The sequence below is a fragment of the Phycodurus eques genome, chromosome 1 (assembly GCF_024500275.1).
Source record: "Phycodurus eques isolate BA_2022a chromosome 1, UOR_Pequ_1.1, whole genome shotgun sequence".
Classification (NCBI taxonomy): Eukaryota; Metazoa; Chordata; class Actinopteri; order Syngnathiformes; family Syngnathidae; genus Phycodurus; species Phycodurus eques.
In genome coordinates, this window is record NC_084525.1 from 36,647,832 (window position 1) to 36,673,291 (window position 25,460).

At 41.5% G+C, this 25,460-nt stretch overlaps 1 protein-coding gene across 1 annotated transcript in view; it reads right to left on the bottom strand.

Moving 5' to 3' along the window:
• The window catches only part of LOC133409942 (xin actin-binding repeat-containing protein 2-like), an 83,178-nt gene extending 59,909 nt beyond the window's left edge, over positions 1-23,269 (bottom strand). Inside the window, 2 exon segments of the mRNA XM_061690558.1 lie at positions 22,941-23,024; positions 23,026-23,269. Coding sequence (XP_061546542.1) covers positions 22,941-23,024; positions 23,026-23,136 — 195 coding nt within the window. The 5' untranslated portion in view covers positions 23,137-23,269.
• Between the last annotated feature and the right edge of the window lie 2,191 nt (positions 23,270-25,460).

Genomic DNA, 25,460 nt, shown 5'->3' on the forward strand with positions numbered 1-25,460 from the left:
TTGATTTGTTGCTGTTATGTTCCTGGTTCTGTTTTTGAGTGTTACATGTTGTTTTGCAGTTTATAGCTTTTGTGTATGTGGGCGGAGCCTCTTGTGTCACACCTGCTGCCATTACTCGTGCACTCACTGTAGTAGTCTCGCCACGCTGCACTATTTGCATATCTGTTATTGACAAATATTGGCCACTCATGCCAGAGTAGCATCTGCTCCATTTGCACACTGATTGAGGAGTATCTGCAACATTTGCACAATCAACATTGTCCCAGATTATCGCACTACTCGCTTGAAGTCTCGGCGCCCCTTGCACAATGGTCATTGCACCGGACTATTGCAATATTAGTCTTTCGAACTGCTTTAAGTGCTAGAGGACTCTGCATCTTTTTGCACAATTGTCAAAAAATAAATAATAATGTACCGGCATTACCAGATAACTAGCAACCCTTTACTGCTCAGTGACTGTTTTTTTTGTCAATGTCTTTATGTCTCAAAAGTGTTCTCTGTCAATTTACTGTCTGTTGTCGTACTAGAGCGGCTCCAACTACAGGAGACAAATTCCTTGTGTGTTTTTTGGACATACTTGGCAAATAAAGAGGATTCTGATTCTGATTTGCAACTAACATGGTTTAATAAGCACAGCAGAAGTGGAAAGGAGATGCCTGATCATTACCTTGCTCTCTGTCACGGTCACTCTCTGCAGCAGATTCCTTGTATTCTGTATTCCAGTCATTTTTGCTCATCTCTTATTCGTACTTATTGTGTTCGCTTACTAAATGTTACCACCAAGCAGTGTTGCCACAGTTACCTTGAAAAAGTAACTTAGTTACGAGACTTTACAACGATCTGATCGGCTTGATCGGTTTCGGCCGATAATTAACATTTTATGCTGATACATTGATCGGCTTTAATGTCATAATTCGCCTATCCGATCAATGACGTTATTGATCGGCTCCGCAAAAGACATTTACTCTGCGTCGCCATCGTATATACGGTATATTTGAATCCTACAGTAGCTACAGTAGTTTATTTTTAGCCTTGTCACGTGTCTTTTGACGTTATTTACGATCACTGGGCTTTGTCAAATCAAACACGACCGGATACACTCGTTCCCACATCCACATCATCAACAATAGATTGCGCGTGTATTGTGTTGGTCAAAAAAAGAACAAAATGGAGAAACGTGTGGTGGTGGTGGTCACTGGTGCTCGGGAGAAGACGTTCGTTCAAGGATTGCTTGAGGTATGTTCACGTACTTTTAATAAATTACGGCAATCAAGCAGCCAACAAAATGATATGTAGCCTAGCAAGCTAGTGCTAGCACCAACGGTTGTACGTAAACATGCCGGCGTGATGTTGAATCATGCTCTATGGTTTCTGTGTGTGTGAAGTAATTTAATTACAATAAAGTAATTTAAGTACAGTAAGTTAGCACCCATTATTTCTGTCATATTGTAATGTTGGTTTGAGCTGACTGATTAGAATACATGACCTGACTAGAGGATATTTTTGAAGAAAGTCAGTATACAGTACACTAGTATACACAGTAAATGAACAAGTCATTTAAATAGACACATTGCTCTATCTTGTGGTCGGATCGGTTATCGTTTTTTTTTTTATTTGCTGATCAGTGATCGGCTCCCAAAAATCCTGATCGTGTAAAGCATATTAATTACTTTACTGATTACTTGATTTCAAAAGTAACAAAGTTAGAAAAAAGTAACTTCTTAGTTACTTTCAGCGGCTGCCAAGTGGTAGGAATATCACTTAGCCACAATACAAAAAAAGCATTAGCTTAACCGAACCCATTAGTTGTTAATGTACACCACACAAGTTACAGAATGATGTCATCAACATGAACCAATAACTTAAATATTAGTGTAGTTGAAGCCACATTAAATGAGCAACTCGGTGCAGACTTGACATGCAAATACAATAAGTACATAAACATGTAAAAAAAACACACCATTCTCAGTACACTTCTCTAAAGACTCTTAACTGATAGATAGATAGATAGATAGATAGATAGATAGATAGATAGATAGATAGATAGATAGATAGATAGATAGATAGATAGATAGATAGATAGATAGATAGAACTATTTGTCAAAATGTATCTATCTATCTATATATATATATATATATATATATATATATATATATATATATATATATATCTCTGCCACAATACGTTTTTTCAGGAATGGAAAATATCGAGCTCCCCCACTTCTAAAGTTGTTCCGCCGCCCCTGCTTTTCAGTGCGTCAGAAAAATGACAGATTGGCAGTCATTTACGATATGTTCCACTGTTTGATCTTCGTGACTACAATCACAAGCAGTGCTGTCTTTCATCGTCCACTTGTTGAGGTGGTAGGCCGATATAGCATGGAGTGTTAATTTTTTTTCTTCATAGCCCAGAAGGAATGTTGGACAAAATAAAAATAAAAAAAACTGTAGGGGTTGACTTGAGTGTTCCACTGAGTTGAGAACTGTGTCAACTAGCTCCAGTGAGGAGCAATATTCAGTAGCAGTGAACACCAAAGCAATGCACACAGTTCGCAGAGTATGGGCATCTGCTCCCCATGTGATTCCAGCTAATTTACAGATGATATTGCTTCTGGCCTTTAGCTTGGCAGAGAATGTTTCCAGAGGGCCGCTCTCGGGTGGACTCCAGGGCCCGACCCCGCCTCTTGATTGTGTGAGGGGGGGGTCCTCAGCCTCCGCGGTGCAGGCACAGCAATTACAGGACACTTCTGATGGTCATTGTGCATGTGAAACGGTGTCAATTCCCTTGCATGTGTCCGCAGACACCCACCCCTGGACTTATTCACTGGGTGTGGGGCCACTCACACATTGTGACAAATAACTTATGACGATGTGAATTTCTTGGGTATCTCCTCACTTACACTCTGGTCCTATAGACATTTATAATTTACATAACCACTCCCACCAGACTTCAGTTGTACAGCCAGGTTCACGACCCTTGTCCTGCATGCTTCCCCTCCTGTCCTTGTCTTGTCCAGTCCTGTCCTTCCCTCACACGGTGCAGCACGACTACCCTATACATCACATATCTCATGTGTCATTGTATACAGGTATAATGATTTACAGTACTTTCCTCATCTTGTTTATAGCTAGTGCTTTGTTTTTTGTTGTCTTGTTTTCCCATATTATTTAGTTATCCCCTCTAAACACCTTGCTCTGTTCGACTGATCAACTTTGATTCTCAATAAATATCCATTAAAATACAAAGACATCACAGCGGCAGCTTAAAAAGTCCACTGTGACACTGTAAAATTCTTCTGGCATCAAAGGGATACAGATCCTCCTTTCTGCTTGACCTAACAGCCGAACAGGACAACAACAACAAAAATTAAATTAAATTAAATAAAAAGTGGCGGCACGGTGGGTGACTGGTTAGCACATCTGCCTCACAGTTCTGAAGACCGGGGTTAAAATCCCAGCCCCGCGTGTGCAGAGTTTGCATGTTCTCCCCGTGCCTGCGTGCCTGCCTCCCACATCCCAAAAACATGCATAAATTTAAGACTCTAAATTGCCCGTAGGTGTGAATGTGAGTGCTAAGGGTTCTTTGTTTCTATGTGCCCTGCGATTGGCTGGCGACTACTTCAGGGTGTACCCGCCTTTCGCCCGAAGATAGCTGGGATAGGCTCCAGCACGCCCGCGACCCTAGTGAGGAGAAGCGGAACAGAAGATGAATGAATGAATTAATTAATTAATTAATAAAAAGTACCGGTAGTTTAAAAAAAACAAAAAACTTGACAGCGCTCCATTCATGCGGTGTCTTAAAGGCCGGTACCCAAAAGGCTTACAGTCACCCATTAACTTCCTGTCTTCCGTCAAGTTGTGTGCACGCAACTGTGGGAGCCGGGAGAAAGTAATGGCTTCAAACTGCCGACTGGCTTCTGTCTCCTGCAGACACTTTAGCAAGCTTTAGCCACTGGGACGTAACCTCAGAGCCTGTAGCTCACGAGGCTATGTGAACAAAGTTAGTGTAACACTTGTATATGCAGTGGATTCTCTTGTGTGCTGTTAGGGAAACTCGGCATTCGATGCACACAAGAGCCAGTGTTATATGTTATATATATCTATCCTTTTTCTGAGCCGCTTCTCCTCACTAGGGTCGCGGGCGTGCTGGAGCCTATCCCAGCTGTCATCGGGCAGGAGGCGGGGTACACCCTGAACTGGTTGCCAGTCAATCACAGGGCACATACAAACAAACAATCAGTCGCACTCACAGTCACACCTACGGGCAATTTAGAGTCTCCAATTCATGCATGTTTTTGGGATGTGGGAGGAAACCGGAGTGCCCGGAGAAAACCCACGCAGGCACGGGGAGAACATGCAAACTCCACACAGGCGGGGCCGGGGATTGAACCCGGGTCCTCAGAACTGTGAGGCTGATGCTCTAACCAGTCGTCCACCGTGCCGCCATGTTTTATATGTACATATATATATATATATTAGGGGTGGGATTCCATAAAAAATAATTGTAATCAATTAATCTTGATTAATTCTAATCAATTAATCTTGATTAATCACATTTTAATTGTAAAACAATATTCGTTCTAAAAAGAATATTTTTTTTTATTTAAATGGGTTTTAGTGGGTGACTGAATCAAGTAATTGACACAGGATGGAATATTGTTAACTCTGGAAAAATGCATTTGATTGCAGTTCAATAAAATAAAATAAAAAACAGTAGAAAAACAAATAGAAAATATCCCTGTCAAAAATTAAACAGACCTAAAGTTAAAGTGCCATTTTAGGACAGTTTTTTTCAGAAGAGTATTAAATGGTTTCTGTGTAGCAGTTGAAAAGTTGGATCACGTCGCTGCCTATACAGGTGCATCTCGAATTAGAATTAGAAATCTTAATGTACTTCTGCAGTTCAATTCAAAAACTCATATAACTTCACTACATGGAGTAAACTATTTTATGATGTTATTTGTTATTATGTTATATGATCTTAGCTTACAGCTAACGAAAACCCACATTTTACCAGCTCCAATAAATTAGAATGTTACGCAAGAAACAGCCAAAAATATTTTAATATGGGAATGAGATTGGAATTGGCCTTCTGAAATGTACTTTTTTGTGTTAAATGAATCTGTATAATTTTTTTGTTTCACTCGGAATTGCAATGCTAAAATGAACAATGTACTCTTCTTCAGTTTTATAACTTATTGAGGTGCAAATGTTTGTAGCACATTTTTATTGTGTTCGCTGTGACAAGCTTTGGAGATACGAACAGACTTGATACACCAGAGCACAGCAGTAAGGACACGGCTAAGTGACTTGCCAAAAGCAGGCAGTTTTGTTTTTCTTTCAAAAAACAAAAGACACACTACAGTATATTGAAATTTCTGATTTTCAAATGTGAACACTATGAAATGTCATGTAGTTCAAGTCAAAGTCAAGCCGAGTCTCATGAATGCCAAGTCTAAGTCAAGTTGTCTTTCATGTTTTAGCCAAACAAGTCGCAAGTCCTAAAATTGCTGACTTGAGTCTGACTTTAGTCAAGTCGAGTGCCCCACCTCCAGTAGATACAGTACTTACAGTAAACCCAGTAATCGTTGGTGTTGGGCCAAAACCACCTATGTCAAAATTTGGTCAATTTCATATTTTTTTACAAATCGATGCTATTGGTCAGTCCCCACGGGTATGTTATTTTAAAAAATTATTGACGAATATAAAGTGTGAAAATGCTTGCTCTGTTATACGATGCAATGTTAATGTCATAACAAACGACGTTTTTTTTTTGGTTTCCTGAAAACTGATGGTTTTGGAGATACAAGGTTACTGCCCGAAGCCAGCGATATGAACAGTAATAGTATATACTGTACATACACACAGTATGTAAACATACACCGTACATACAGTATATATACACATACAGTATATTGCATATATTTTGTATATGTGATATTAAGTGAGTTGTCTCTATAATTTTGTCCATATAGTGTCAAACTTGGAGATAGTGTTGAGAGGATGCTTTGGAATTTGGATTTGACAGAAGAATACCACAAAAGCTCAGCTGCGGGGAAACAGACAAACATTGCATTGCTTTTACAATACGAACAAGAGTGGAACTAAAAACATATCTCCTGTTGATATTGCTCATCTTCCATCTGGCAGGGCTGATACATTCATTTGTCTGCTTAGCTGATATTGGAATCATAGGCTCTCTTTGTGGAAGCTTTGGCTTCCCATACCACGTTGCTCTGTCCTTTTTACTTTTTGATTCTTTCACTGAGCCTTCAGGTTTGTGCAATTCCATCATCTTCGAATTTTTCACTCCATTCCGTCAGCCTTTCCCTCGTCTCATCACTCTCCCTCAACTTTGTCTCCTCTGTGCCTGTGTTTGTATAGGATTGTCTCGCAATAGCTATGTTTATCAAGGGGGAGGCGTACTGGTTTGTGCTGTTGCAGGAGAAAATAAATATTGTTTTGTTTTTAAAAAAAGAGAGAAGCGCTTATGCCACCGAACAACACACAGCACTTGCAGAGAGAGAAAGCAGATATCAGAGTTCACAAAATTTGAGGGAGGGGAAGAGAGATTACATGAAAGCCTGGATGACCTTCAAAAGAAGAATGCTCACTATTGCATAATATCAACAGAAGGCATGTGACATTGGAGCGAGGAAGGCAAGTCATGAACTCTGACATCAGGGAGCCAGCATTAATATGCTTGTGGAATTAATGCTACACAAGAAATTGTCGATTAATAAAGCGTTGTGCTCATCCATCACTTGTTTGGTCATCTACTCACCTGCCACAACATTAGGTACACCTGCCCAATCTAAAGAGAGCCAATTCAACAGCTGTTTTAATCATTCTACCTTTGCAAAGAAAAGTGGTAAAAGCTACATGAAAATAAGCTATATTTTATTTTTCATTGGACCCATCTTTCTTTGATTTGGTGTGTCTATATTTTCCTTTACTGGGTAAATGTAACAAATGTAATCACCTGGGATCAATATACAGTTTTTGATTTTTAATAACACTCAATACATCGCAGACTTCTGCCAAGGCTATAGAATCCCAAACGGTCCCACCCTGTGCAACTCCATCCGTTGGATCAACTGCAAATGGACTGTCACTGTAACAGACAAATAATGGATCCCAGAGCAAACAAGATCAGGAGATTGCAATACAACAATTTATTAATGACCGCAAGGAACACGTAACGATCTGATGGCGAAAGAGACAACTAAAATAAGTAACTAAATAAAGTTAGTGGGCAAAGCCATGGCAGAAAGTTGACACCAATAAAAAAAATTACTTCACACAAACACACAACAGAATCGATTCAAAATCAGAAATGAATGAACACAACAAAAAAGCAGAGGTAGGCTACTTGTTTGCGGTGATGGCGGTAATGTGTTACAAAGCACCGAGTTACTCCAAAATGCTGCTATTTTGTGTAACAAGCAAAGTAATGCATTACTTCTCCTGGGAAAGTAGTCAAACAACAGTTACGTCTTCATAACACCAATAGCTACTTGTTAGTCATCTATATTTCTCATCAACTTCGAATTTATGGCTGGGGACTCATACAAGGAGCAGTCAAGCAGTTCATAAATATTATACAGATCACACAAACCGCTCATTATTCGACAAACACAACGAAGTGATTGGCAGATGATTGTTTATTATACAATGCAGAGTGATGGTGCAGTACCATAAAACTGCAAAGAAATACGCACTATTTTTGTTATTTTCCTTGGTAAAAAGTGTGTTTGATTGTTCTTACCTTTTTATTTACACATTAAGAATACAGTTTTACTGGCGTGTTAAGCGCGCATTGCATAGTGGGTTAATTATTCATACCGAAGTGCACAGTAATAAATCGTCATACAATAAGGAGTCACTGAAGGACTTATAATACTTAGCTTAAATAATATTTACAACAAAAAGTGAGAACTTTCAACTTCATTGTAGTCCGGACTGTGAGCTGGTTGTTTAACGCGCTGCTCGGCTCCCCCCCCCCCCCCCCCCCCCCCCCCCGGCCCAACCACCACTACCAACCCCAGGAAAAATGGTGTGTTGTGCATGCGTATGTGTGTGTATGTTTCATCATTTTGTCTTCCCAGTGTGATTCATCATTTCATCATGATAGATTTGCTCAAATGTGAGCTTCATTTGTATTCTCCCTCATCCTATCACAGTTTCTGTCAAATCATGCCAGTGTTTATTTTCCTTTTTTTTTTTAAATAATTTTCATCTCTCTTTTCCAGTCTCCAATCAAATCCAATCCAACAGTCTGGGTTTTATAAAGTTCTTTGGTTCCATTATTTCAGAATATAAATCATATTTCACTCTCTTTCATCATGCTTGATGCTATCTTGAGCGTCAGTGACCACATCAGCATGCACTACTATTTATACATGACGATTTACAATGTGGCTGTGGGATGTGGCTCTGTTTTTAGCCTCTCCGAAAACTGTGTAAAGCCCGCCGAAGAACTGACATTGGCTTACACACCTGCTTGGACGCCTGCTTGATGTTCTCCAATTTCTCTCTCAAGTTTGTGTGAGTTAATGGACTTCAAGTCATTTACTGGCCTTTAAGACAAGCTGGGAAGAAACCCTAACCATTGTAGACACACTTCTTCACTTGTTCCACTGTGTGTATGAGTGTGCGTGCATGCATGCATGCTTGCGTGTATTCATCATGTTTTGGGGACAGAGTCCCATCACACAGACCACACACTGTCCACAGCCACGTCATGAGGACCACTTCTGGTATGGAGACCAAAACTCAGTTCCTCATGTAGGGAAACAATCGAGGCTCTGCCTGAAAAAGATCATCGCACACATACATACAAATGCCCTTCCAAATGTGGTTGATTAGAATTTTAGACTAGGCAACACCTGGTCCAATTGGAAGACACTTTCCACTGGAGGTGCACCATGTATTGTAGCTAAGGCTATATAAATATTTAGGAAAGAGTGAATAGTATCACACGTCATTATAAGATGCATTATACTGTATTTGAAGCTTTGCCAGCCTGGAAAATAAGAATCTGTTCATAATTGTCTTCAAGTTAAATAAAAATAAATAAAATCTAGCAATATTGAGATGCAACATGCATCAAATCTTCTAAGGTCAGGTGATTTATTTTTCTGTTTCAAAAGAAAAACATAGCTATCATGTGAGGAGGGGCTACCCCCCTTTTCTTTGTGGTCTTCCAGCCGGTCGGGCACGAGGCATAATGAGGCTGATGCCAGAGCGGACATCTGTGCTGGTCTCCGGTCTGGTCGCCCCCCTTCTCTGCCCTGCCGGTCCTCCAGTTTTAATGCATCATACACCTGTCAGTGGGGGGAGGGCAGTGTCGGGCTGAGGAGGACACTCGGCCAGATGTTCAGGCACTGCGGCCTGCTCTCTGGCCCGCCATGCCTTTCCCTCGCAGATTTTTAATGCACCACATACATTCGTACATCCTTTAGGGAGCTGTTTGTCCTGGGTGGGGGAGGGGGTTACGAGTCATCATTGCCCTGTGACCGTTTCGCCTCAACCCCACCAGTCTCACCAATTTTAATGCATGACACCCCACCACACACATTAACTTTACAGGGATAATGGTTGCCAGTCGGGGACTTGGTAATCATAGTGTAGAGGACATGCCACGCAAAAGATGCCACCCCAGCCTCGCACTACCGCCGCTCCCCACCGAGGTAGACGTTAACTCCAGAGTCACACGCAGAATCTAAACGGATCAACACAATAAAATATCTTCAACAACACACAGACATTTGCTTTGCCATGCCGACGCTAAGTGAATCACGGCTGCCTGGCACTTCATAGCGGAGACCCAAGGATGCCGAGTTCGCCCCCGGACGCTAAGGTAATTAACTCCCCGCCAGCCGAAGGATTGCACCAACAAAGGCGCTTTCACCCTGCTGAGTAATGCAACTTGGGAGTTGGACCAGGCAACAACGACACCCACGGGCGACGGAACGACACTACAGACATGGGTTCATAAGACAGTCTGTGACTCGATTGGGAGTTAATATTTTAAGAACTTTACATGAACGCCACTAGTGACTGCATTGCTGCAAACTTGAATGTCTAACGTCGAATATGTTGTTAACTGAACCAGATGTAATGTTCTCCACACCACCCAACATTTGAAAAAGTCATTACAGGTATGAAAGAGCATGAGCGTGGAACAATGCAGGGTGAGGAGATGGTCTCCCTTCCTTCACCAATGTTCGTCTGTACCTTGTTTGTTTTGTGTTTGTCTGTGTTTTATCCTGTAGAAACCCATTTTTATTATGACATTTTCTGTAAAATTCACCACTTGCATTGATAATGTGTGTGTTTGGGTTCAGAACAAAACCTCTAGAAAGTCTAGAACTCAAAGTTTCTAAACTGTAGCCACCTTCCGATAAGAGACTGATTATAAAGGTTTGTCGTCATTTTGCCTCAAGTTAAACTGGTAAAAATATGGCGTGGTGCCCCTCAGATATATCAAATATCTTGGTTTATAATGCTGTAATTTAAAATTACGATAACCCGGAAGTGACGCAGGCACTAAATTAAGCACAATTCTTATTTCATTCCATAAACGCTACAATAGTAATAGGGTGGGTGGTGTCTTTTCACATTTCTCTTGGTTTTGACTCCTGGGACCTTTAAAAAAATAAATACAATTTTTTTAAAAATGTTTTAAAAAGTAAAAGAAAATCATCTTGGTCACATCTCAGTGGGGAAAATTTGCCTACAATGCTGACGTTATTGAATCAGGAAAGGGTGAACTATAGTAAAGAAGCGCAGGGAAGTAACTTCATGCACTATGCCTACAGTCAAGACCTTTTTAGGATGGTTTTATGGTGACCTGCATGGCAATCTCTAATAAGCCTAGGGTTTAATCATGGACAATGAAGCACTTGCAAAGAAAGCCACTTAGTTCCAAGAAGTCCATCATGAAAAGTGGAATGTCTTGGTTTCGGCTACAGCACTGAGAAACATCAGGGAGTCTCGATGGAACGTGTGCACTCTTATTCCTTTTATTGAAAATGTTCAAAAAATGCAGACATATCTCAATCAAAGCACGACAAATCCATAGTTCAAAGCCCTTATATCAAAGCCTTGATGGAGCTGGCAAAGGTATGTCTCAGCCAAATTATTCTCTGTAAGCAACACAGCGGGCAGAAGTTGTGGCCATACCCTGATCTGCATTTTTAACAAGAGACACTACTGATCCACACAAGGATGTGGACTGGATGCTCTCCGAAGTACAGAACAAACTGTCCAGACAACTCCTTGTTCAGCAGAGTCAGCCATGTGGATTTAAAGATAACCAATACCTCTTTGTAAGACCAGAAGCAATAAACATGCCTGAGATTCAGACTGCCTCTGTGGCCATGCAAATCTTTGTGGAAAGGAAAATGCATTGTGAATTGTGTTAAACTGGAGTTGATAAAAATGATATTCAATGCAAGTTCAGAGAGTAGTACTCTTGTTTCAGTAACTGAGGCTGATCCGTGAGAAGAGCCCGGCGGCGAGGAGATGTAGATGTAGCCCCCTACAACAGACCTGCCTTCTCGGAATGCGCGGCAGGGTGCACCTTTCCCAGCGGCAATCCACAAGGGGACAAGCCCCCAGCGGTGCACGCGCCTGACTTGGAGCCTTTGACCCCCGTTGGACCACCCAACCGCAACACATCTGGAATGGAAGTGAGGGATGGCCAGCAGGGCAGCTGCCCCGCTAAATGTGGCACACGCACATGCTCTTTGCCACTCACACACGGTACTCAGGGTGCGTGTGCGTTTTTGAGTAGTAAATGAATGAGCCGTCATTGGTGGAAAGTTTTCACGTAAGGCTGCGTTTTCGGCAAATTCAATATGCAAAATGGCGTAGCGTTGGTGACAATTTATCACTCTGATTGGTAGTTAACTAGTGAATCAGCACAAAATCAAAAACAAATGACAAAGAAAAGGGCACTATATGGTAAAACAAGCTGAGCTACATGTTGATCATTACTTAGAATAGTTTGTGCTTGCATTATGAGTGAGGCGAGTAAGGTTCGCAGTCTATATATGCGCATTTTTTTTTCATAAAACTGTGTCTGTGGATTGTATGGAAAACAATGATTTCTCGGCCATGCTCGCTAAAATGTAAAGGGAAAATGTGGAGGTTGTTTGTGTATACATCCCCTGGTTGGCCGCTTGAGTCTTTCTGTAAGTCTTCTAACACTGCACTTACTTTGAAAGACTTGACATATCCAAAATGGGCAGACTTTCATCCATATTAGTGAAATAAATATGCTTTGAGAGAACATGGATGTTGAGGAACTAGTGGTGGGCAAGTGAAGCCTCATGAAGCGCTGAGGCTTTCGGAACAATTGTGTCGAAAAAGATTCAAAGCTTCAAGGCTTCAGTGATGGTGACATCTGGTGGACAACTGATGCCATAGCAACCGCTCAAGAACACGACTGAAGCACTGGCACTGTTTCTCCCATGACAGCAATAAAAGTTCAGAAAAGTCTGTGTGGTCATTCAAGTGTTTTGTTCATTCATACCAAATAATGATTATATCTCCATTACAATAAAATATGCAGATGCTCTCCCCGTACTCTAAAACACATTCCAGGTTAACCCAACAAATAAATGCAAATTATATTCAATGTTAAATGTGGTTAAATTATGGTTAAGGGTTTATTTAAAGCTTTGAGTTTTATTTAAAAACTACTCAAGGTCCCTAACAGGAATAGAGAGCCTTCCTACTTTGCAAATGATCATGGTGTGTGAAGTCAGAAACATTGTTTTGTGTGAGTGCGTGTGCGAGTGTGTGTGTGTCTGTGTGTGTGTGTGTGGTGTTTTTAAGGAAAGGTAATGGTTTGTCATTTGGGGACTTGTATGGTTGACTTGCCAAAATACTCTCACTCTCCAAATCTCTATCTCCTCACAACCCCATTTTGAAGCATGATGATGCATTTTATATAGCTAGTGTGGCGCCAAACCACTCAAATCTGTCAAACCTGTCAAGCTGTTATAGGCTTAGAATGCGTTGAAACGCCATGAGCCAATGAAAAGCTTCGAAACATTTTGAAGGAATGAAGCGCGAAACGAAACAGCGATAACGTTCGAAGCTTCAAACGTCATCGGTCACGTGACACTGGTGTTTTGATACGCTTCAGGAAGAGTGACACAAACTCCAAAACCTCGGTATCATTTGTCCATCACTATGAGGAACACACTTTACAAGCTATAATAGGGGGGGCACATGCATACACACACTTTCATAGACATGATAGATCCCCAGGATTCCCAGCATCATGAAGACTACAGCATAGAGAGTGGCATACATGGTCTTTGCATGGCTGTCAGGCCTCAGTCTTGTCAAACCTCTTGTTCATTGTGCATCTATGCATCTAAGCACTGCTTCCCAGTCAGTTTTTCTCACCATGAGGTCCAGTAGGATAAGCCGCCAAACATTTTCATTGGAAAGCCTCTCTTGATGTGTGATGCCAGGCAGAGATTGCAGTGAGCCTCCAGTGACAAAAAAAAAAAAAAAGTGTGTCTACAGTAGATGATAAGTCCTTGTATCTGAAGCTAAATGTTCATGCAAATGAGTGGTGAGAAGACAGCAAATACTGACCGTATTTGTAAGATGTGCAAATTTAGCAATGGACATACACAAATTTACACTCTGGACTGGCCGCCAGCCAACAGAGGTGTCAAAAGTATTCACATTCATTGCTTAAGTAAAAATATAGATATTAGGGTTTAAGAAGATTTCTGGAGACGTTTAAGTATCAACTTGAGCTTTTTACTCAAGTAAAAGTGTAAAAGTAATTTTCAAAACGTAAGTTTCAAAACTACTGAAGGTATAAAAGTAAAATAAATGCAAAGGGGAGAAATTCCATGAAGTATAAAAGCTCAAGCTGTGTCACGGGGGCCTATGGTGCACTATCACATTTCCCCAGAAAAACAACATTTTCCTAAAGGCCACAATAACCTAGTTATACTATATTAAAATTTTATGTTGAAGGCCACCTGTTTCAGCTGCATATATGCCCATTGAGAATGATCACATTTAATAGGCTTATAATGCAAATATACAAAAGAACATTGTATACTACTGAGCATTAACTCCTTCTGACTCTGCCAGACGTTCCCAGGAGACCCTCACAATACGTTTGGGCCTGCGAGGTCGGACCGGCATCTTCCCCCACCATCGCAGCCAACTCACCACAAGGTGGGGATTAGTTGACACCTCTCTTCACCCGAGTGTCAAACACTTGCGGCCGCAATTCCGATGACACGACCACAAAGTCGATCATCGAACTGCGACCTAGGGTGTCCTGGTGCCAAGTGCACGTGTGGACACCCTTATGCTTGAACATGGTGTTCGTTATGGACAATCCGTGATGAGCACAGAAGTCCAATAACAGAACACCGCTCGGGTTCTGATCGGGGGGGGGCGTTCCTTCCATTCACACCCTTCCAGGTCTCATTGTCATTGCCCACGTGAGCATTGAAGTACCCCAGCAGAACGATGGAGTCCCCAGCGGGAGCGCTCTCCAGCACCCCTTCCAAGGACTCCAAAAAGGGTGGGTACTCTGAACTGCTGTTTGGTGCATAGGCAACAAACAACAGTCAGGACGAAGGCGGAGGGAGGCTACACTCTCGTCCACGAGGGTGAACCCCAACGTACAGGCGCCGAGTCGGGGGGCAATAAGTATACCCACACCTGCTCGGCGCCTCTCACCGTGGGCAACTCCAGAGTGGAAGAGAGTCCAACCCCTCTCAAGAGGACTGGTACCAGAGCCCAAGCTGTGTGTGGAGGCGAGCCCAACTATATCTAGTCAGAACTTCTCGACCTCACACACCAGCTCGGGCTCCTTCCCTGCCAGAGAGGTGACATTCCTCACACTGCACCCGACCCCTATGGCCCCTCCCACAGGTGGTGAGCCCATGGGAAGGGAGAACCACGTTACCCTTCCGGGCTGCGCCCGGAAATGGGTGCAGGCCCGGCCACCAGGCGCTCGCCTTCGAGCCCCACCTCCAGGCCTGGCTCCAGAGGGGGGCCCGGTGACCTGACTTGTTTGTCATCATAGGGGTTTTTGGAGCTGTGCTTTGTCTGGTCCCTCACCTAGGACCTGTTTGCCATGGGTGACCCTCCCATGGGCATAAAGCCCCAGACAACTTAGCTCCTAGGATCATTGGGACACACAAATCCCTCCACCATGATAAGGTGACAGCTCAAGCTTACATTTTCACACAAATATCTGTACTTTCTACTCCTTACATTGAAAAAAAAAGCCTTGTTGTATTTCATTTTGGATTGTGTTCATACTTGTCATTGTTCAAAAACATAAAAACCTATCCTGATAAATTATGTCAGGATAGCATGATTTTGATTGTGGTTGGATGAGAAATAAAAATATATATAGTGGAACCGCGACAGAACGAACTAATAGGGACAGGGGGGGTCATCCAATGTAGCCGATTGTCCGTTACATTGAAGCACTTTTATTTATTTTTTTAAGGCCATCTGCACCCATATTACTGTACAGTACAAAATTATTGTTTTGTAGGGGTTTTTTTTCATGTCCTAAACACACAGTAAAGTACAAAGTTATTGTAAATAAGATTTCCCATTTTATCCAAACGTACCACACCCGTGTGCTTGGTCATGATGACATTGTTAACGTACCGTACTCATAGGCGAGTCGCTTTCATGAGCCGCAAGGAATTTGTGTGCTTCGTACTTCCAAGTCCGTTGCCAAAGGTGACCAGCTTGACAAAAAAAAAAAAAAAAAAAAAAAAACTGCTACTCTATCAAAAATTGCATGTTCCAGACTCAGAGGCTTCTGTTTTGTATTCCGCAGAGTTAACATCACAGCAATGCCGCTCTCTTTCTTAGACAATAGATATAACCATTACACCATGTCCAAAATTATTATTATTACTATTTTTGAACACATTGTTCAGTCCTGACGGTCCGTTTTATCCCATATCTGTTATATCAGAGTCTGTTTTATTGAGGTTCCCCAGTATGCGGTGCATACAATGGGTACGGAAAGTATTCAGACCCCCTTAAATTTTTCAATCTTTGTTATATTGCCGTTATATTTTCTAAAATCATTAAAGTATTTTTTTTTCCTCATTAATGTACACACAGCACCCCATATTGGCAGAAAAAAACGGAATTGTTGAAATTTTTGCAGCTTTATTAAAAAAGAAAAACTGAAATATCACATAGCCATAAGTATTCAGAGCCTTTGCTGTGACACTCATATATTTCACTCAGGTGCTGTCCATTTGTTCTGATCATCCTTGAGATGGTTCTACACCTTCATTGAAGTCCAGCTGTGTTTGATTATACTTATTGGACTTGATTAGGAAAGCCACACACCTGTCTATATAAGACCTGACAGCTCACAGTGCATGTCAGAGCAAATGAGAATCATGAGGTCAAAGGATTTATTGCTTAAACATTAGATAGTGCTTATTTTCGGCTTTGGGTTTCACCTGTGAAAACTCCATTTGCTGTTAAACAAACATGAAAACCAGAGAGCTGTCTATGGGAGAAAAGCAAACCATTTTGAAGTTGAGAGAAGAGGGAAAATCGATCAGAGCTATGGCACAAACATTGGGCAAATCCAATACAACAATTTGGAATGTCCTGAAAAAGAAAGAAACTACTGGTGTACTGAGCAACAGACAATGACGAACAGGTCGGCCAAGGGTATCAACAGCAGTATGAGACAGAAACATTGTGAGAGCTGTGAAGAAACACCCAAAGACAACACTCCGTGACATCACTGGCAACCTCCACAGGGCAGGGGTGAAGGAACACAGTCCACTGATCGAAGCAGACTTCGAGAGAAGAAATATACAGGCCATACCACAAGATGCAAACCACTCATCAGCAAAAAGAATCCGAAGCCCAGACTGGATTTTGCAAAGAAGTAACAAGCTGAGCCACAAATGTTTTGGAACAAAGTTTTATGGACTTATGAGACCAAGATTAACCTCTACCATTAGTGATGGAAAGGCTAAAGTATGGAGAAAGAAAGGATCTGCTTATGATCCAAGACACACAAGCTCATCTGTGAAGCATGGTGGAGGTAATGTCCTAGCTTGGGCTTGCATGGCTGCTTCTGGAACGGCCTCACTAGTCTTTATTGATGATGTAACTCACGATTGTAGCAGCAGAATGAATTCTGAAGTCTACAAAGCCATTTTGTCTGGCAATTTGCAGAAAAATGCATCCAAACTAATCGGGAGAAGCTTCATCATGCAAGACAATGACCCAAAACACACTGCCAACACAACAAAGTACTTCATCAGGGGGAAGAAGTGGAAGGTCTCAGACTGGCCAAGTCAATCACCGGACTTTAACCCAATGGAGCATGCATTTTACCTCCTGAAGAGGAGACTGAAGGGAGAAACCCCCAGCTGGAATTCTGAACTTTTGTCTCATAACCATCTTTTGATCTTAAACCCAAATGTCTTCATTATACAACAAAAACAAAGGAATTGACCTTGCCGTTCCAATACTTTTGGAGGGGTCCTTCACCCATATTTCTGATAGACAGACTCACAAACAAGACAGACTAAATGAAGGCCAATGACTTATTAAAATGGCTCCAGTGCCACATTTGGCAGACTACGTGCAACCATTGCCAGAGCCCGGCGGACAGCAACAAGTCATCATCACACCGCACATGTAGCCACACACTGGGCCCCATTGCCAGCTCCATTAAAAGATTCGAATCAGTGAAAGCGAGACGCTAGAGATAGCTGGTAAAAGTTAATGGAATTTTTACAAGCTCAATAGACTTGATGGAGACGCCAGTGTCCTCATCAAGTCCAGATCCATTTCTCACAGACCCATTGTGGCTTTTGGTTTATTTAACATTTAACATGCTCTTCTCTCGGCGTGTGTGTTTTGACCAAACAACTGTTCAACTGTAGAGGCTTTACTCCATTTAGTGGCTTAAAAAAAAACAAAAAAAAGTAGAAGGCGGACAGAGCAGAGGACAAACAGGAACATAAAATACAAAACTAACTCTGTTAGTGGTGTTAAGGATTCAAGTTATGAAATATATTGAGGGAACATTCCAGACACCCAGCTCTGCTTTCTAAATTTATTCTTCATGTTGTCATGATGATACATTGCTATTACCACTAGAATCAAGTGACAAAAATCCCCCAATGATTGTCTTTATGGTGATTGGGGTAACTAGACATAACCAAAACAATTAAAACCCTTAACATTTTTGTGTTAATTATACCAGGAAGGCCAGAATGACATACCTTTCATTGAAATCCTGATAATCTGACAGACTGATGCATATAGTCATCCAAGTTATGAACTTAAATGACCGGGATAATAAGGTCTCTGTTGCAATGTCATCCTAGCCTTTCAATGCCACACTACCATCCGCTGGCCAATAGCCACCACTACATCAGTGCAGAACATCACGTCAATTCATTGTTTCGTACCGTACAGTACAAGTAAATGGGGCAATGTCAATGCTGTTTAAATTATGTAATAATAATGTAGTGCACAAATAATACCAGTAATACCAGTAATAAGCTGATGATTAAGTGACACCCTGAAAGGAGGGTTGTCTTACTTGAGAGATGTTTCTCATATTTTGTCACTTATATGTAGCTATAAAAGACAGAAAACAGATCTCTGCAATCTTCAACAACAAAAACAATTAATATATATCGTAGATTTACAATATGCCCTATTGCCCAATTTGTTTTTCAGATCAATGTTGAATATGTTCACCACTTTCTCTTCTTTACAGACACAATGACACGTCTGTAGGCTGTCTGTTTTGCAGTAAAAACATAAAGACTGCAGCAGATGTTGGTATCAGTCAATATAAAAGTAATTACAGACATTTTAGCTGAGGCTTTTGTTCTAGTGGACGACACACCCTTTTTGAGTAGAGACCACTATTTGGGACCTATGGTAATATCTCTAAAGTATCAAAATATATTGCTTGGTCTCAATCAAGTGTCAAAGCGTGAGAATGTAAGGTAATGCTTTGATTGCCATTTGTTTCTTTATTAGTTACCAGGATTGTGCAGAAACTACACAAGATATATCGAATCATTGACATTTAATGGAGGGGTGGCACATGGAAGAAGCAAGTCGCCATTAAATATTGTTTAAAAACTTACACTTGCATTGGGGTCAACCACATCCAGCAGATCTCTGCATCGACAGGGCGAGGGTGCAGTATTATAGCCTCACACATCATGAGTTTTCAATCAAACAAGTCAGATAGATTGTTAATGTTTAGGTTTATAGGGCCTTGGAGGAGGTCTGTACTTAACTGAGTGCTATTCTATGTATACTGCACCAATACTGCATTCAAATTGTGGTGTGTATGCATGTGTGGCCCCGGCATGATAAGAGATGACGTTGGTCTGTATCATGCATGTGAATCAGCATGTGTGCACAGTGAAATGCATGCTGTAAACACAAACCCGTGTCCACCAAGGATCATCCTGCAATGAAAACACGCTCTTTGCACTGCAGATAAATCTGTGGATCACCTTACGCTCAGACTTAATGGACGCAGACAGTACTCCCACAGAGGAGATTTAGGATCCATGACCACTTGCGAGTGTGTCAATCTGCTCAAACAACGACCTGGCATCATTTGAATAAGTGAAATGGGGCACAAAAAGAAAAAATGTGGAGAGAAAAAAAAAGCTTTGCCTTACAAAAGAGTTAAGGTCATGTTTCATAAGCTTTAGACTTTTGCTGGGAACCTGGGGAAAACTGACCATATATGCGCCAACAAAGCTTAACACAGGCTAGCATAGGCTTAAACATTTGGTATACATGTACAATATAATAACCAAAACGTGTCCCTTCACAATGAAGATAATGCTCAATTTCAATACTTCAACTTCAATACTTCACTTCTAAGAAATATTATGTATTTATGTACACACACACACACACACACACACACACACATATATATATATATATATAAAGAGAGAGAGAGAGAGAGAGAGAGAGAGAGAGAGAGAGTGAGAGAGAGGCAGAGGGAGGCAGAGGGAGAGGGAGAGAGAGAGTGTGAGAGAGAGATACAGTGTCGTGAAAAAGTATTGGCCCCCTTCTCAAATTATTATATTTTCGCATAGTTTCCCCACTTTAATGTTTAAGATCATCAAACAAATGTCAGACAAATGTAAACCAGGTGAACTTAAGATGCTGTTTTTAAATGGTGATTTTATTTATTAAGGAGAAAACAAATTCAATTACCTGTCCCTGTGGGAAAAGGTAATGGTCCCCTAAACCTTATAACAGGTTGGGCCACCCTCAGCAGCAACAACTGAAATCAAATGTTTTCTATGACTGGCAATGAGTCTTTCACATCTCTGTGGAGATATTTTGGCCCACTCTTCCTTGCAGAATTGTTGGAATTCAGCAACAATGGAGGGTCTTCGAGCATGAACAGCCTTTTTAAGGTCATGCCACTGCATTTCAATCGGATTCAAGTCTGGAGTTTGACTAGGCCATTCCAAAACTTTCATTTTGTTTTTTCCAGCCATTCAGAAGTTGGCTTGCTAGTGTGTTTTGGATCACTATCCTGCTGCAGAACTCAAGTGTGCTTCAGCTTGAGGCCACGAACTAATGGCTCAACATTCTCTTTCAATATTTTCTGTTAAAGAGCAGAATTTATGGTTCCATCAATCACAGCAAGTTGTCCAGGTCTTAAAGGAGCGAAACAGACCAAGACCATCACACGACCAACAGCATGTTTGACTCTTGGTACGATGCTCTTTTTCTGAAATTCTGTGCTACATTTACGGCAAATGTAAACTGTAGACACACACCTTCCAAAAAACTCAGCTTTCATCTCTTCAGTCCATATACAAATTGTAATACTTTCCCAAAAGTTTGGGAATATATATATATATATATATATATATAGGAAGTCCTCGAGTTACGACGCACTCGACCTACGACGTTTCGACTTTACGACGCACCGTGTCTCATCCGCCATTTTGTCCCAGCACCATAGTGTTTCTGCTTAGCTCGTGCATAGTGCTTGTCTGTGTTTGGGCGCCGGGAGTATCTTTGCCTTTCTTCATACTCTCAGCAGTAGTGGTAAGTACAGCATCTTACTTTTTTACTTTCATGTATTTTAGTTTCTTTATACGAAGTGTTAACCTTTCCTGCTACGGTCACCTGACCGTGGTCGGGAGACGCAGGGGTTAACTCCCTTCTCTCGTTGCACAGCTGAGCTGGGTGGTGGCAACAATAAAGGCACGAAGCACCGATTTGCTGCTTTAATGGCTTTATTAGCTCCTCGGCACATTCAACGTCAAAGGGTCCTCCGCTAATCGCTACTCTTCCACGGTCGCCGTCACGACACTTGCCACTGTACACACTCGCACCGGCGCGCACTCCTTCCTCCTTCGCAGTCCCGTCTCACTCGCACATCGACGCACACGCCCACACACACTGAGCTTGCTGTCACAATCCAATACCAGTAACAGAAGCATTTCGCTATAAATTTCGACTTTAACGGTGAAATCCGACTTACGCGGAAAATCGTGTTACGTCGCCAGCGTAGGAACGGAACTCGTTCGTAAATCGAGGACTTCCTGTATGCTGCGATTGGCTGCCGACCGGTTCAGGGTGTACCCTGCCTCTCACCCGAAAATAGCTGGGATGACAAGTGGGCTGAGGCACAGGCATTTGCAATACTTGATATTTGGGTTGGACCTCTGAAGCAAGCAGTAACTCTAATGTTTGAGACACATTCTAGTATTTATGGCCAAAAATATCTTGACGCTTGCCATTTTCAAGGTTTCTTTTGACAGAAAAGTTCAAATGACAAAAACAGGGCATTCTTTTGACGCTTAAAGCAAATATCAGCATTTTTCAGCTACATTGTGAAGAACAAATATGCAGTCTTGCCTCTTTTTTGTTTTTGATGCAGATCATCAACCACAGTCATCTGTGTGGAATATTTATACCACGGTTGCCAGATGTGCCTCCAAGTGATTTCTGCTCACTCTCTTTTTAGAGATGTTGGATGTGAGTCCAGCTACAGCCGACTTACCAATTACCGGGTTATTTTGAAATCCTTCTTAACCATACATCGGTCTCAAATAACAGGGTGTTAAATGGGACTATCCAGTAGCACTGTACTGGTGTGTCTGTGCCACTGGCTGGCACTGCATGACTACGTTCCCCATAATGCACTGGCTCAGGATTGTGTTCTGGCATTGGGAAGAGGCTTACTGCAGTAAATTTCACAACCACATTGGGCCAAAAAGTAGGTCGGCTCCTCAAAGTGATATTAGGAAAATGTGAGTGAGACTTTCCTCTCAAGAGTGCCAGCTAAAGATGGAAAAACAGAGCAGCAGAGATGTGCACTGTAAAGAGTTTTTTTTTTTTTTTGAGACTCAATTCAACCAAACCATACAATTAGTCCAAATAAGGTTTTGAACATTTTAGCTACAAATGTTTTAAAGTATGTCACAACTTGCTACACAAGATTCATGCATTATTCACTAAAAACCTAAGGAGCGAAAAAAATGTTGCAGCGTTTTACAGTGTTTCCCGGAGGGTTGTGTTTTCTTGGCAATCCACTGGTGATGTAGTTTTTGCACAATAACAAACAAATAAAAAACAATGAAAAGGAAAAATCTTGGGGGAGGCGAGTACAAGTGTTTAATTTCCCCACTGTGATCTGTCCACCAGATGCTTGGCCTGCTACTTGTGGCTTCTGCGTACATTTTTCACATTTCTTTTCAGCTCCCTTGTTGAAATGCAAGTTGCATGAAACCCATCCATCTACGTGACATATTGAGCTGAATGTTTAAGGCATACGACAAACCTCAGACTCAGCTGACATGCAAGAAAAGTGGAAATTGAACAAAGAAGTAAAGGGAATTTAAAAGAGATTCTATACTCACAGTTGACTTCTCAAACATCCTCTTCAGACTGTCGAGCGGGATGTCAAACCTTTCAATCCTCTTAGCAGCTTGCAGGTCCTCTTTGAAGCACTGGATCTTCTGATGTCTCTACCTGTGGCCCATGGTGGCCTTGGGAGTGGATGCCTGAGGACGCTGGGCTCGCCACCCCTTCTCCATTTCCTGATTGAATTTCCATTGTCCTCGAGAAACTGTATCCCCCACCTTCCTTTTCCCTTTAGAAGAGGAAGTGTAACGTGGGTGAGGACGTGAGGGACTAAGAGAAGGTGAATGAAAGATTGTTGCAGGGTTCCTCTTTGTGTGTGGATCTCCACAAGTTGTGCAGGCTTGAAGGAGGAGGAGAAAGGGAAAGTTGACCAACGTTTTTTTCCTCATCTTCCCTGTAATTACTCACACAGAGGGAAAAAGAGTGAGGCTGCCAGAGCAAAGAATGGAGCAGAGAAGCTGTTCTGATTCAATACGATGAACCTTAAAGTGTTTTATTGCAGGAGGCCTTCAGTACTTTTTATTGCATTTGTGTTCTCAGACAAATATCCAAGACATACTTTTTTTTATCAGAAACTAAAGAAGTCAAGCCAATAAATGTTCAGTACTTGCTAACTGTTGTGATGCTCATGGCACCATGTTTACACTATACAACATGGCTGCACTGTAGAGATGCAGTGCATGGGCCGACAACCATTCCAACTGTATACTGCTAGCTATCGAACAGATGGATAAAAAAACAAATACAATACTGTTTTTCACTTTCACATTGGTGGAGGTCTGTGCTCTCGCTGACAGTCAAGGTATACATGCACTGCTAAAAACATAACCAGTTTCACTTAGTGTTGTGCAAATGTGATAGACAACAAGTGGCAAGGATAGACAAATAGAAAAAAAAATACCTCAAGAAAAGGTTTTGCAAGTCATAGCTTCTGACAATGTTTGTCTCCTCATCCTTTCAGGATGACTCCTCGCGAATTGCTTAGGTATTCCCTCACTCACACTCTCGTCCTATCGACTATAATTTACAGTCAATCCCACTATTTCGACTGTACAGCCGGGTTCGCGACCCTTGTCCTGCATGCTTCTTCTCCTGTCCTTGTCCTGTTCTATCTTGTCCTATCCTTCCCTCACAGGGTGTACCACTACAGCCCCATACAACACTTCTATCTAATGTTTCATTGTTCTTGGTATAGTATGATTTACCTTTCTCATCCTGTTTACAATTAGTGCATTTTTTTTTGTCTTCGTTTCTCTCTCCCCTCTATAAACTTTGTTATGTTCAACTGATCGACTCTGATTCTCAATAAGTATAAATTATAATACTAAGAAACCACAGCAGCAGCTTATAAATTCCACTGTGACACAGTAAAACTGTTCTGGCATAAAAGGGATACAGATCCTCCATTCTGCCTTGATTTTGAGTGTCAAAAATACAGAAAGAAAACAAAAACATATTTTTAATAATAACAGTAACAGTCACAAGGGAAACATGGCTGGATTCCCAGAAACAGATAAACAGATTTCCACCTCACACCCCATCCTGTCTTTCACAACTGTCCTTTTACTTATAAAAAGAAGGGTGGCACACTTGCCTGTACTGCACCCATGGCGGAGGAAATACCAGTACTTCCAATAGAGCAGGGGTCAGGAACCTATGGCTCACGGGCAACAGGTGGCTCTTTTGATGACAGCATTTGGCTCGCAGATCAATCTTGACTGACAATTCTTAACACAATAAATAATGAATAATTCCACTGACATTTTTAAGTAAAACATTACACAAATCACAGTGTTAAAAATTACATTCAAAATATAAAACATTGTCATGCACTTTAATCCATCCATCTATTTTCTACCACAATGTGGGGGGCTGGAGCCAATGCCAACTGTCCTTCTGGGTACAATTGGGTCAGACTCTATTTTTATTGGATAATGCAGTAGCCTACCCGGGTCGTGAGGTCAAGAGGTAAACTTCCCTCCTTTTTATCAAATAGTCAGGTAGCTTTTGATGAAGATGGGGGGAGAAAGATGGGGAGTATCATATATTTCAACACAAATGGACAGAGAAATTCTCCTTTGCGGAGAGAGCAGGGTCTGCGGTGTGTTTAATGTGTAATGATAAACTTTCATCGATTAAGAGGTCAAATATAAAGCAGCATTTCAACACACGCCATGCTACATTTGCATTGAAATATACACCGAGGGATGATTCATTTAAGTCTTTCATTTAGTTTGCTAAAGTATAAAATCTACCAATGGATAAACTTATTTTGGTGTGCACTGATAGTGCTCCATGTATGTTGGGGAAACAGGATTTGGAGCACTTCTTCGTGAACATGAAAATAGACCCATCCTCAGTTATCAATGCATTCTACATTGACTTGTACAACAGCAAGCAGAGCTGACTAGCAAACACAAGTGGACAGAAATTAAAAAACTTCAACCCGCAGACCAGCTGATTGTCAAACTCCTGTCTGATTCCTCCTGTCACATACCACAAACTGCAGCGTGTGA